Raw genomic sequence first — 15176 nt, 5'->3', positions numbered from 1 at the left:
TGCACACTGCTGCCACTGTGCATCAGTGATGGGGGGAGTGAGTGTTTGTGGATGGGGTACCGATCAAGTGGGTTGCTTTGTCCTGGATGATGTCAAGCTTCTTGTGTGTTGATGGAGCTGCACTCATCCAGGCAAGTGGAGGGTATTCCATCACACCCTTGATTTGTGCCTTGTGGACAGGCTTTGGGGAGTCAGGAGGTGAATTACTCACAGAAGAATTCCCACCTCTGACCTGCTCTTGTAGCCACAGTATTTATATGGCTCGTCCAGTTCAGTTTCTGTTCAATGTAACCCCCATTATGTTGACAGTGGGGGATTCAGCAATGGTAATGCCATTAAGTGTCAGGGGGAGATGGTTAGATTCTTTCTTGTTGGAGATGGTCATTGCCTGGTACTTGTGTGGCGTGCATATTACTTGCCACTTTTCAGCCCGAGCCTGAATGTTATCCATGTTTTGCTGCATATTGGCACGGACTGTTTCACTATCTGAGGACTCGTGAATGGTGATGAACATTATGCAATCATCAGTGAACATCCCTACTTCTGACCTTATGATGGAGGATGAAACAACTAAAGATGGTCGGGCCTATAACTACCCAGAATAACTCCTGCAGTGATGTACTGGAACTGGGATAACTGACCTCGAACAACCACAACTGTCTTCCTTTGTGCTAGGTATGACTCCAACCAATGGAAAGTTTCCCCTCTGATTCCCATTGACTCCAGTTTTGATAGGCTCCTTGATGTTGAGGGTTAAGAAATGTGTAAAACTGCCTAAGAGTAAAATGTGTTGAAATTGTCACTGAAGCTTTTCTCTCTCCCTTCCCTTTCAGGTGATGTGGAACTTAACTAGACCCTGGACCTGCTCACTGCAGTAAGTCTGTTTTGTCTCCTGCAGAGCTCTGTTTCACTCTGGGTGTCACAAGGAGGCATTCAGGAACAAAGTTGCTGCAGATTGTGGGGGGGGGGGGGGGGGGGGGGGGGGGGGGGGGGTGCGGAGGGGGTGTGGGGGAGACGGGGTCAAGTGACATTATTATGACAAAGCAGAAAAGCACACCTACACACTGACACCTAATCCCTCCATGCATGCATACATACTACCTATACAGTCACATTCCCTCAACACACACGCACATAAAGCTAACACACTTACAGTACAGTACAGTACAATAGTGGCTTTATTACTGGATTGATAATCGCTCAGATTAATGATCCAGAGGCATGAATTCACAATCCCACCATAGCAGCTGGGGAATTTAAATTCAGTTAATTAAATAAATTTGGAATAAAAAGCTAGCATTAGTAATGGTGACCATATAACTACCGGGATTGTCATATAAACCCATCTAGCATCCTTTAGGGAAGGAAACCTGCCATCTTTACCTGGTCTGGCCTACATGTGACTCCAGACCTACAGCAGTGGGCTTGATTCTGAATTGTCCTCTGAAATGGCCTTAGCAGCCACTGTGAAAATGTACAATTCACATGGACGTGGTTCAGGGAAATGGCTCACCACCACCTTCTCAACGGCAGGGATGGATGGGCAATAAATGCTGCCCTTACCAGCGATGCCCACATTCCATGAACAAATTTAAAAACAAGCATTCCCTCCGCGCATGTGTAAATATGGTCTTACTCCCTTGACACAAGCACATTAACATAAAATCTACACACTTTCTCCACAGAACCACACACAAAAGAAGAAGAGAGTCAGTTATTTCCTTCTGGTTTTCTGACTTTGGGACCATGACCTATCCCCAAGATTAGAATTTACAAGCAGCTATCGATGGTTAAAAACTGCCCTGAGCAATACCCTCACATTTACCTCAGGATGTGGCTGACTAGACCAATTCTTTACAAGGCTATACCATCACAATTGTGCCCATACCCCAGACTACTCATCAGCAAATGCCATGGAAATCAGATCATAGAGTTTTCCATAATAATCTGAAGAGCTTTTTCCCCTCTCCCACATACTCTGATTTTCATAAATACAATGAACCTCCGTTCTGACCAAGAGGACAATCTGTACATGACAGAAATTGGTAGGTAATCAAGACACCTGAAATTTGTGTTTCCACAAATTGTACAGCAATATCCTTGATTTGGAAATTAATAAAACAGAAAAACTTGCATTTTATACAGTGTCCTTCAAGACTTCAGCACATCTCAATTAAGTGCTTTTGTAAGTGTGGTCACTCTTGTACTATAAACACTGCCGTCAAATTGTGCACAGCAAACTCCCGCGACTAGCAATGTGATAATGGCCAGATCTTCCATTTTAGATGTTAGTTGAGAGATAAATATTGGCCAGGGCACCAGGAGAACTCCACTGCTCTTCTTTGAATCTCTAAGTGGAATCTCATGACACCCACCCGACGGGGCAGACAGGGCCTCGGTTTAACATCACATCCAAATGATGGTGTCTCCAACAGTGCAGCACTCCCTCAGTATTGCCCTGGGAGCTTCATCCTACACCTTTGACCTCAGTTTCAGGAGGTGGTTTGGGGGCCATAATCATCCACCTCCAGAAGTATGAGTGCTGCCAAATAAGCCACAGCTGACACACTAAATGTGTCCACAAAACAACTAACAAATGTTATGTGGATTTACTCAACAAGATAAAGCAAAATGCAAATAAGAAAATCAGCTATGCAATGATGCAAATGTCCCACACAGGTAGATAAAGTGGAAGATAAATAAAAGGGATGATGGTTAAAGGTGAAGGCACGTAATAGGCGGGTGGAAAATGGAGGTTCGGCTGCAATTTAAAAAAACTATCCACGATCTTCTCTGCACCTCTTTACTTTAACAATCACTTCCTTATTAAGATTCGAAAAAGTCCGATTTCCTGTGAGTGCCATCCATATGGCTGCATCCTGAGACCTCTTTGTAGAGCAGAGAGTATGTAACATAGCTCTTTTGGTTTTCCCTGTGCCTGGAAACAACTGTTTCAAACAACTTTCCACTCCCTGTGTGTATTTTTTTACTCTCTAAAGATGCCCTTTTATTTTTATGATCGATTGCTAGGTTCACTGGGCTTTGCCGCAAAGACCATCCCAATCCCTCCACCTGTTACGACCCATCCCCAGGTGAGGTTGCCTGAAGTTGCTGATCCAGGCATGACCCCTCTATTTGTCACCAGTTTTGGCTGGGACACCCCCAAATTGCTGTGGCCCAGGAGCGGGGGGATGAACTGGCTCCCTGTCTTTATTCAGCCCCCCAACCCATGTTGGTCACAACAAGATTTAATCTAAAATGGATCCCTTTTGTGGATACCTTTTTCCCAGACCCAATCATTCTGGTTTTGAAGGAGCCAATTTGATCAGACTTTCTTGGGTTAAGTGTAAGACTAAATTTATTAACTACTAAAGGCAAGAAAGGATAAAGCACATGCATATACAGTCATACAGGTTAAAAGTAAGAATTTAGCTTGAAGTAAGTGAAAATATATATATATATAAAGGTATATGGAATAGTTCTTGACTCATGGGGAGTAGGTGATTGAGCGATGTGGCCATTGAGATTCAAGGGTCCAGTGGTGTTGAGTTTGGTGGGGAGAGATGGAGATCAGGATACCTGTAAAATGGCGATTTGCAGGGGTACTACGTGTGGCTGTTACTTCTAAGTCAAATTTCCAGCACTTGCTCTCTCTCAACACCCGCGAACAGGCAGACACCGGGGCAGTTTTTCAGCTCACTTTTAACCCCTTCTTTGCACATTCCAAGTGGGAAGCAAATTTACAAATCTGTCTGGGCATTGCTTACAGGATTTCTTGATGAGATGATACTCATCTCCCATTTATGTCCCATTGTCTCTACCGGAGGGAGCAATTAGTTTCTGGATGCCTTTAGAAGTACCTTGTCTGGCAAGAGGGTAGGGTTCCATTGCCTCTTAGGGGGGTCGCCCTGCAGCATTCCAGCCAATGGCTTGTGTGTATTTTTTAAAACTCAGGTCTTACTTTCAAAGTCCAACATTTCCAGACGCAATTCGGTGTTTTTCCTTCATTATCATGACACACTCTAACCTCTGTATTTGTATCAGTTCAAGCGTGTGGACTCTGGCCCCTGCCTTCATCTTGTTGAAGTTGGCTCCACTGATCCACAGATTTTCATGGGCCTTCCTTCCTGTAGGGTTTACAGACTGTGAACCATTCCCCACAATGGTCAGCTCCTCTGTGGGAGTGAAGTCGTGGTGGTTCTTATTGGGCTAGGTCCTTTATAGGGAGGAATGGACAGACTCATAATGATATCGCAGGCTCCCCTGATGTCTCAGTCAGCCATATAGACCAGGCTGTATCTTTCTATTCCCTTGTCTACCTTTCTAATCTAATGATCTAAGTAATTCATCTCAACCATTTCCTAGTGACAGCAAGTTCAACCTTCCAAGCACTCTCTGAGTGAAGAATTTGTTCCTTATTTCTCTATTAGATTTTTAGTGATGATCTTGTATTCATGGCCCCTAGTGGAAACATTCTCTTTCCATCTCCTCTGCCCATGGAGTACTGTGTACACTATTGGCCTCTTTATTTAAGGAAAGGTGTAAATGCATTCGAAGCAGTTCAGAGAATGTTTACTAGACTAAGACCGAGAATGGGCAGGTTATCTTATATGAGACAAGGTTGTACAGGTTAGGCTTGTATCGACTGGAGTTTAGAAGAGTAAGAGGTGACTTGATCGAAATCTTTAAGTTCCTGAGGGTCTTGACAGATGGATGTGGAGAGGATGTTTCCTCTTTTGGGAGACCTAGAACTAGGAATCACAGTTTAAAAATAAGGGGTTGCTCATTTAAGACAGAGATGAGGAGAAAATGTTTTCTCTCAAAGCGTTGTGAATCTTTGGAACTCTCTTCCTCAAAAGGCAGTGGAAGCTTGGTCTTTGAATATTTTTGAGGCAGAGCCAGATAGATTCTTGATTATCAAGGGGTGAAAGGTTATCAGGGTAGGCAGGAGGTTACATTCAGATCATCCATTGCACTGGAGGGGCTGCAGAGGAGATTCATCAGGATGTTGCCTGGGATGAAACATTTAAGTTATGAAGAGAGGTTGGATGGACTTGGGTTGTTTTCGTTGGAGCAGAGAAGACTGAGGGATGACCTGATTGAGGTGTACAAGATTATGAGGGGCATGGACAGGGTGGATAGGGAGCAGCTGTTCCCCTTAATTGAAGGATCAGTCACAAGGGGACATAAGTTCAAGTTGAGGGGCAGGAGGTTTAGGGGGGATAAGAGGAAAAACTTTTTTAGCCAGAGGGGGTGACGGTTTGGAATGCACTGCCTGGGAGGGTGGTGGAGGCGGGTTGCCTCACATCCTTTAAAAAGTACCTGGATGAGCACTTGGCACATCATAACAGTCAAGGCTATGGGTCAAGTGCTGGTAAATGGGATTAGGTAGGTAGGTTAGGTGTTTCTCACATGTCAGTGCAGACTCGATGGGCTGAAGGGCCTCTTCTGCACTGTGTGATTCTGTGGTTCTGTGATTCTGTGATCCATGATCTTATTAAATGGTGGAGTGGCCTACTCCTGCTCCTACTTTGGATACTCGTGTGTTCCTATCACATTCATAAATTTAAAGGTCTCTACAGATCTCCTCCAAGACTCCACTTTTCTAAAAAAAAGCCCCACCCTGTTCAGTCTTTCCAAATACCTGTAATCATAGATTCATAGAAACTTACAGCACAGATGAAGGCCTTTCGGCCCATCATGTCAGTGCAGCATATTCAGTGCCATATGCCTACCTTTTTTTTCCACAACTCTGTAAGGTCCTGATTCTCAAATGTCTGTCCAACTCCCTTTTAAAATTATGGATGAAATTGCCTTCTACCAACTTTTCAGATCAAGCATTCCAGATCCTGACAACCTTCTGAGTGAAAAACATTTCTCCTCATCGCTCTGTCTAGATCTTTTCCAATGGATTTTGAATTTGGGACCTCTAATTATTGGCCCACTTGCCAAAGGGAATAGCTTGGCCCAGATCTTCCGCAAGGTAGTAACCACCATCGGTTTGCTGCTCCACTAGCATTTTTCTGTGCCCCAACTCTGCTCCGCATTTCTGGCCTGGTCTCCCAAGCTCGGCTTCTTCAGAGAAGCAGAGTGTACTGTCCCACAAAGAGCTTCATTGCAGTGCTGTAGGGTCAGAGGAGGAAATAGGTTACACGTGCTTTTTACCTGCTGTAAGGTAAATTTAAATGTCTAGTTTGAATGTTAGTGAATGGGTGAATGGATGACAGAGTGAATGGGCAGAGTGGGTAGTGGGTGAGGTAAGTGGGCAGGGTGGCAAGTAGATGAGGTGGTTGATGGGAAGGCGGGTGTGGTGGTAGGTGGATGAGAAGGCAGGTGGGTGAGTGAGTAGGTGGGTCGAGGGGTAGTCGGGTCAGGTTGTAAAGGGATAGTCAGGTCAGGGACTAGTCAGGTTGGGTCGGGGTTGGTCGAATGGTCGGGAGTTAACGTGGTCCGGAGGTACTCGGGTTGGGATGTTGGTCGCAGAGGTCAGCAGGAGGACAGTGGATCATGGGAGGTAGTTGGGGGGTTTGAGAGGAAAGTCAGGTGGGAGGGGCAGTGGTGGGGGTTCAGTGTGAGTGATTGGGGGGTCAGTTCTGTAGTTACCCAGGAGTTAGACTAGGATTTTTCTGTCTAACGATTCCTTGGTAACCATTCAGATTAAGTAAACCTGAATCTTCCGAAGTCTCCAACTCTAACACAAAATCGGAGACTTTTGCAGAGGGTCCCAGGGAGCTGGGGAATTTGCCATCAGAAGTTCAAACTTCCCAGGCAATTCCCATGGAAGTCAGAACATCGGGACTTCCACAGGGTCCCAACACACAACTTGGATCATTTGTCTGGTCTTCAACGATCCGAAGACTGGAAGACCTTTTCTCTATCGATTCTGTCACAACCTTTCAGCATCTTAAAACCTCCACTGGGTCACCTCTTAACCCTCTCTGTTCCAAGGAGAATAGTCCTAACTTTTCCAACTTCTCCTCATAACAGAAGTCCCTCATTCCTCATAACATCCTGGCGAACCTCTTCTCCATCTTTTCTAAGACCTTTACATTTTCCGATATCCTCCCCACCTGCCACCCTCCTGCCCAACTAAATGCCCCCCCCTCCTCCAAACTCACCTTGGAGTTGAGCATTAAATCCTGCCCACTTCACAACTTGCTTTCCCATGTATCTTTGCATTTTAGCAGCAGAATACTACGCAGAAAATAGGAGCAAGGGAAGGTTATTCATCCATTTGAGTCTGCTCTGCCATTCAATATGATCATGGCTGATCCTCTTTCGCAATGCCATACTCCCACTCTCTTCCCATACCCCTTGACGCCTTTAGAATCTAGAAATCTATCTATTTATTTCTTAAATATATTCAGTGGCTTGGCCTCCACAGCCCTCTGTGGTAGAGAATTCCACAGTTTCACCAACCTCTGAGTGAAAAAATTTCTCTTCATCTCAGTCCTAAGTGGCCTACCCCGTATCATGAGACTGCGGCCCCTTGTTCCAGACCCCCAGGAAATATCATCCCTGCATCCAGTCCGTCCTGCCCTGTCAAAACGTTATATGTCTCAATGAGATCTCCTCTCGTTCTTCTAAACCCCAGTGAATACAGGCCTAGTCAACACAATCTCTCCTCATATGACAATCCTTCAATCGCAGGATTTAGTCTGGTGAACCTTCTATGGCAAGTATATCCTTTCTTAGGTAGGGAGACCAAAATTGCACACAATACTACAGGTGTGGACTCACCAAGGCCCTGTACAGCTGCAGTAAGACATCCTTGCTCCTGTACTCAAGTCCTCTCGCAATGAAGGCCAACATATCACTTGCCTTCCTAACTGCTTGCTGTACCTGCACCCAGATCCCTTTGTACATCAACATTTCCCAATCTGCCACCATTTTAATAGTATTCTCCCATTCTGTTTTTCTTACCAAAGTAAGATAACTTCACACTTATTCACATTATACTGCATTTGCCATGTATTTGCCCACTCACTCAACTTGTCTAAACCACCATGAAGCCTCTTAACATCCCCCTCACTACTCACATCCCCAACTAGTTTTGTGTTGTTAGCAAACTTGGAAATATTACATTTGGTTCCCTCATCCAAATCATTGATATATATCATGAATAGTTGGGGCCCAAGCACTGATCCCTGCGGTACTCCACTAGTCACTGCCTGCCACTCCGAAAAAGGCATTCCATGCCCTAAAAATACAGAGTACAAAACAATTTGCAATGGGCAATGCCATGGGAGATTTGCTAGATTGATTAATAAATTCAACAAAGTTTATAATAACTTTTCATTTAAAGCTCCTCCATTACTGGATTAGAGGGATAGGGGTTAATAACCAGTCCTCCCTGGTACAAATAGTTAGACTTGGGTTCTGAAAGTAAAGTCTAAGGTTTTCCAGATGTGAAGAGGAGGTGCTGTCTGTGAGGAAAAGCTGGGGCTGAGGACAAACAAAACTGCATTTGTTCCACTTGGGTTGGTCCATTCCTGGAAGCCTGTCTCTTTGGTTACATCCAGGCACAAGTGAGACTGCTTTGCCAGAATAACTTAATTGTGAACCCATCTTGTGCTGATAAGCTGTGTGACAGGGCATAATCTGTCAAGTGCACAGTGCAGGAATTGTACAGGTTTTATTATTAGGAAAGGTCAAGGTAAGTTCAAGGCTGCCTGATGGAATAAAGGCATTAAAATTGCGCAGGGGCAGTAGAAAATTATTGTCCTGGGAACACACTCTCTGTTCCTACCTGAATTCAAATTCTGGAACACCGGCATCCAAAATATCCCAATTCCACTGAGAACCTCATGGGCAGCGAGCAAGGCTCAGAGACCCAGGACTTTGGTGCTACACTTTGGACCCAACTGATAGAGGAGACTTCCTAAAGTGACTCCTAACATTCCTAACAAGGGAGGCTAATCTCAAAGAATCGTAGAATGGTACAGGAAAGGAGGAAGCCATGCAGCCCACTATGCCTGTGCTGGCTCTTTAAAGGATCCATGCTATTAGTCCCGCTGCCCTACCCTTAGCCCTGTAAAAGTTTCCCCTTCAAGTGTTTATCCGAATCATTTTCTGAAAGTTATTACTGAATCTGCTTCCACCGCCCTAAAAGGCAACAAGTTCTAGATCTTAATAACTCACTGTAAGAAACAATTCTCCTCAGCTTGCCTGTTTTTTTTCCCAATTCTTTTAACGTGTCCTCCAGTTACTAACCACTCTGCCAGTGGAAACAATTTCTGTTATTTTATTCCACCAAAACTCTCATGATTTTTAACTCCTTTATTAAATCTCTTAATCTTCTTTGCTCTAAGAAGAACAATCTAAGCTCCATTTGTCTTGCCATGGCACTAAAGACCCACATCCCTGGTGCCATTCGAGCAAATCCCTATTCAATTCTATTAATCAGTGAGTTAAATGATGGATGCCAATCTCCCCAAATCCAAGTTAAATAGTAGCTTAGTTCACCATGAGTCTGAGTGGCGTTCCCAGTTTCTTAGGTCATTTACAGCTTCTCAGGCTCATCTTAACAAGAAATATTCCCTGCATATGAAATCATTTTAACTTAACCTGTTCACTGTAAACTGACATGAACACAGATGGGCCGCCCATTTTACGGAACAGTGCGCACAGAAAGGATGTCAAGGCTGGCGTCCACCCTCACTATTTGCAATACCTGTGTTCCGTGTGAACTGGCTTCTCCACTAAGACTGCGGAATTGCTCTACAGTGTGCAAAGCACTTCAGTACAGTACAGAGGGAGTGCATCACTGTCAGAGGTGCCATCTTTCAGATGAGACGTCAAACCACCTGTCTGCCATCTCAGGTGGGCACAAATGATCCCGCAAGCACGATGAGAAGAGGAGCAGGTGAGTTCCCCTGACATCTTGAACACAAGTTATCTCTCAACCAATTCCAACAAAACATACTAACTAACTACCACCCTGGCTCACTGGGTAATGCTGTTGTTTTTGAATCAGACAGTGGTGGGTTAAAATCTCACTCTAGCAACTTGAGTTCTATAATCCAAGCTGACACTTTGATGCTAGACTTTTGAAGTACTGTTTTTTTGGGTGAGATGTTAAACTGAGGTCACGCCTGCCATCTCAGAAAGATCCCATGGCACTATTTTGAAGAAGAACCAGGGGGATTTCCCCATTGTACTGACTAATATTCTAATATTTATGCTTCAATCACCATCACTAAAACAGGTTTTCTGGTCAGTTATCGCATTGCTGTTTGTGGGACCTTGCTGTGCACAAATTGGCTGCTGTGTTACATACATTACAATAGGAATCACACTTCAAAAGCACTTCATTGTCTCTAAAGTGCTTTGGAGTGGCCTGGGGTTATGAGTGGTGCTATAGAAATGTATATTCTTCCTTTTGCCTGCTGTTTGTGGGATCCTCTTGTGTGTCAATTGATCATCACATCTGCCTATGAAGCAGTAACAGCATGTAAAAAAATAATTCATCCGTTCTGAAGCCCTTTGGGAAGTCACAAGGATATGAAAGGCACTTTATCAAAGGCAAGTCCTTTTCCTCTTATAGAGATCACAGCGTCTGCCATTTACATCTGACACCTTTTACATGACTGGATGTCCCAGGGGTGTTTTACAGAGAAATAGGTGAACAGGGATTAGGAGAACAAGGGAGGCGACACTAAGCATGGCCAAAGAGCAGTTTTTTTCTAATGGAGGGGATGAGAGAGAGTGGCACCATAACCAACCAAAGGGTTAAAGAATTGGAACTGACCACTTTTCAGAGGCCAGTGACATTTCTGCATTGCTGTAGAACATCTGTGCTTTACGGCCGTCAGCAGATGGCTGTCGAGAGGTTTAAAGAGACAGTATCGCTTTTGTTTGGCCTACAGTGGCTGTTTGTTCCAAACTCATAAAAACAAATCTCTGTGACAGTCCCTCCCCTTAACATAATCAAACCTTTTATTTTATTCTTTTTTTTAAAAAAAGGTAATTGAATATCTGAAAACTTCGACTTAATTTAAAGGCTAATTTCCATAAATCTACACATTTTTTATTTGCAGTTAAGAGCCCAATTTTCCTCAGTTGTTGGTTTTATATGATAAAAGTAAGATGTGAGTAATCATGCGAGCTGAAGGACGCTGTGCCTTTAATTCACAGTCCTCCTCTAAAGGGGCAGTTTTACCATAGTTACTGATTTCAAAACGGTACCTTCAGTCACAGGGATATGAGCTTCCATGTGGTGCAGCCTCATCCTCTTTGCTAAATAATAAGCTATCGTGTCTGTATCCAATACGAAGATGTTCATACAGTATAGGATTAACATGATGCACATCAGGTGCATTCCTTGAACCAAGTGTGCAAGAACCAGCACCTTCCCTTCATCACACCTCCCCCCCCAACATCCATCCCCTCGACCACCCCCCCCACCCCCCCAACCCCCTCCCCTGGCCCCAGCCACCCTTATTAAATAAACTGTTTTCTCTTTTGTGGCTAGTTAATGACTCGTGATACAAGGGCCCACCCCCTAGGGCTTTAGGTAGCGAATTTTAAATGGTGCACAATTCTTCCAACTGCAGCCCCTATAACCCCTATGCACACTATGTAATCCATCCCTATAGGGGAATGAAAGAATCTGAACAATTACTCCCATAGACAACATCTGAATTTTTACGTCATATTTTTTGCATTCTGCCTGACGTTGAACACATTTTAACATTCCAATTGCTCACTTTTATTCTAAACAGCATTTTCTTTTGGTAGGAAAGGTAAGTGACATTTGGATTAATCTACACTCAGACCAGAGAAATCATTACTTTCACCTTCACAAAGTGTTTGTATTACGGAATTAAGGTGGGTAGTTGAAGTTAAGGCACCGATCAAATGTAGAGAAACACTGACTGTTACAGCTTCCACTTCATCTCCATATGAAGAATATTTGTGTTGGCCCTTGCAAATTCTGTCAGCCAACTCATTTGTCCTCACTCACTACATATCATTGAGTCTTCTGTCCAAAACACCATTGGGTGCTGTTTAGCTGGCATCTAAAGGAGTGATCATGGGGTGATAGAGACATAGGAATAGGAGTAGGACATTCAGACCCGCAAGCCTTTCCTTTATTCGTTCATGGCTAGGCCGGCATTTTTGCCCATCCCTAGTTGCCCTTGCTAGCTGAATGCTAGGCTAATTCAGGGTGCAGCTAAGAGTCAACCACGTTGCTATGGTCACATGTAGACATTAGTGAAGTTTGCTTTAGTTTGCATTAGATGGGTCTTTCCAACAACTGACAATGTTTTTTGTTAATGGTCATCATTAGACTTTTAATTGAACTGAATTCAAATTCCACCGTCTGCCCAGGTCCCCAAAGCATTAACCTGGGTTGCTGTATTACTAGTCCAGCGACAAGACCACTACACCATTGCCTCTCTCATTGAGATTGTGGCTGATCTAACTCCATATACCTGTCTTTGCCCCACATCTCCTAATACCTTTGGATAATAAAATTCTATCAATCTCAGATTTAAAATTTACAATCTAGCATCAATTCCAAGATTCTACCACCCTTTGTGCATATAAGCATATCCTAAGTTCATTCCTGAAGGGTTAGACCACATCTGGAGCACTGTGAACAATTTAGGGCAGGACCTCATAGGAAGGATATATTGACCATGGCAGAAGCGCAGTGTAAATTTACCAGAATGATACCAGGACTCCAAGGGTTAAATTATGAGGAGAGATTACAATCTCTTCTTTGCCTCCACTGGCCCTCTATCTAGCTCTACCTGTCCCACCCCCCCTCAACCAACTTATATTTCACCTCATTTCTATATTTCCTCAGTTCTGAAGAAGAGTCATACGGACTCGAGACGTTAATTGTATTCCTCTCCGCAGATGCTGCCAGACCTGCCGAGTTTTTCCAGCTATTTTTATTTTTGTTACAAAACTAGGGTTGTATTCCCTGGGAAGTTACAAAGTTAAGAGGTGACTTGATCAAAGTTTTCAAGCTATAGAGAGAGCAATTAGGGCAGACAGAAATAAACCATTTCTGCTAGTTAGGGATTCTAGGGGAAATAGCCTAAAAATTAGAGATTTCTTTACCCTTAATGGTACGTCACACCCAGTCACATTATGAAGCACCTTGGGACATTTTACAAGTTAAAGGTGCTGTTTAAATGCAATTTATTGTTGATGTTATTCCTCAGTATTAGCATTCTCTGTCATATAAGAGCACAGAAACTTTAAAGAATTGACAAAATTCTGTGCGATGTTGGCTAGATGCATCATTGCACTGGGATTCTTTGTGAATGCCTCACATACAGTATATTCCAGCTGAGCCTTTCCAAATCAATTCCATCAAGATAGCTTTTTTTTATTCATTCACTGGATGTGGGCTTCAATGGCTGGGCCAGCATTTATTGCCCATCCCTAGTTGCCCTTGAGAAGGTGGTGGTGAGCTGCTTTCTTGAACCGCTGCAGTCCATGTGGTGTAGGTACACCCACAGTGTTGTTAGGGAGCTTCAGGATTTTGACCCAGTAACAGTGAAGGAACGGCGATATATTTCCAAGTCAGGATGGTGTGTGATTTGGAGGGGAACTTCCAGGTGGTGGGGATCCCATGCATCTGCTGTCCTTGTCCTTCTAGATGGTAGTGGTCGTGGGTTTGGAAGGTGCTGTCCAAGGAGCCTTGGAGAATTCCTGCAGTGCACCCTGTACACACTGCTCCTACTGTGTGTTGGTGGTGCAATACACAAAATTCAACATTTAATTATTCTGAAATATTTGTGAAATAATGCAGTTTTATATTCCCCTCCCGTGGTTATTATAAAGCCCAATTCCAGCGACCTTTTGTGGTTTAGATGTCGGTTTAAAAAAAAACTTCACATTTTAGACTATTAGAGATTGGCAAAGAGGTTAATTCTCCTGGTATCCCGTGCCTTAGAAACCTCTTCACCTACAGATGAATTAGCAAGCAACAGTTTAAAATCTGAAAGTGCAGTGAGGCAGAATAGTTTGTTGGTTTTGTGGGGTGGGCGCGGTGACGGTCGTGGTAAATGAATCCAAATGGGCAGACAATATATCTCAAATAAACAGCGCAGGGCCGCGTACAACTGCTAAGGATTTCCAGGGTACACGCCAGGATCTGAGCGCCACTAGACAGTATGAGGAAAACAGGGCGAGAATCCAATGATTTAAGCAGAATTGGAATCACTTTATTGTTTATTGCTCGGTGGTGTGTTTTTATATATATATATATATATATCTGAAATAGTTGCATCCCTTCCCCTCCCTGAAAGACAGTCTCTTCATTGAATATAAAGACAATGCAAAGGCCCGCCTCTTTAAACAATCACTTCAATGCCTGGCAAAACTTCACACCTCAGAGGCACTCCGCTCCTTTGAAGACACGATTGCCCCCGATGATCGCCTCTCACCCAACAACAAAAAAAACCTCCCTTGTCTGATCCTAGTCCTGATAAGGCGTTTGCCGGTTATGTGCTTGTAAATACTCGAAGGTGGTGTTGATTGCACCCAATGGGCTCTTATTAAAAGCTGTTGAGCGGCGATGCTTCTGACTGCGAGGCGGAGTTTAGGGGGGAGTGAATTGGGGGGGGGGGGGGGGTGTTAAAAAAAAAAGCCGCTTGGTCCGCACTCTCGTAGCCTCTCAGCCTGACGTGTTGGATCCGTCCCATCGCCGCCCCATTTCACAGCGGCACTTAAAGGGGCGGTGCAATTTTTTTCTAAAAAAAAAACCCCTTGCAAAGTTAGCAAACACTTCCACCACATTTTCAACAGGCGCACATTGCAATAGACGAAATGCACCACTTAAGTTATTCTGAAACATTTGGGAAATAATGCAGTTTTATATTCTCCTCTCTCTTCATCCCCCCACCCCCAGTGCTTATCATAAAATCCAATCCCAGTTTATTTATTTTTTGACGTTTCGAGTCCTCATGACCCTTCGACAGAACAGTCATGAGGACTCGAAACGTCAACTCTTTTCTTCTCCGCCGATGCTGCCAGACCTGCTGAGTTTTTCCAGGTAATTCTGTTTTTGTTTTGGATTTCCAGCATCCGCAGTTTTTTTGTTTTTATTTATTTTTTGCTGCTTGGATGTCAGTCAAGAAAAACCTCATTTTAAAGTATTAGAGATTGGCAAAGAGGTTAATTCTCCTTGTATCTTCTGCCTTTAGACACCTCTT

At 43.8% G+C, this 15176-nt stretch overlaps 1 protein-coding gene across 1 annotated transcript in view; it reads left to right on the top strand.

Annotated features, from left to right (window-relative positions):
• Positions 1 to 15176, top strand: part of LOC121287619 — a 137290-nt gene that overhangs the window by 101811 nt on the left and 20303 nt on the right. Inside the window, exons 7-9 of the mRNA XM_041205545.1 lie at positions 6657 to 6783; positions 9312 to 9405; positions 11740 to 11744. Coding sequence (XP_041061479.1) covers positions 6657 to 6783; positions 9312 to 9405; positions 11740 to 11744 — 226 coding nt within the window. The remainder of the gene's footprint in view (positions 1 to 6656; positions 6784 to 9311; positions 9406 to 11739; positions 11745 to 15176) is intronic.

This window comes from Carcharodon carcharias, chromosome 14 (genome assembly GCF_017639515.1).
Source record: "Carcharodon carcharias isolate sCarCar2 chromosome 14, sCarCar2.pri, whole genome shotgun sequence".
NCBI lineage: Eukaryota > Metazoa > Chordata > Chondrichthyes > Lamniformes > Lamnidae > Carcharodon > Carcharodon carcharias.
Note: the sequence above shows the minus strand (reverse complement) of the source record. Positions and strands in the feature narration are given on the sequence as shown.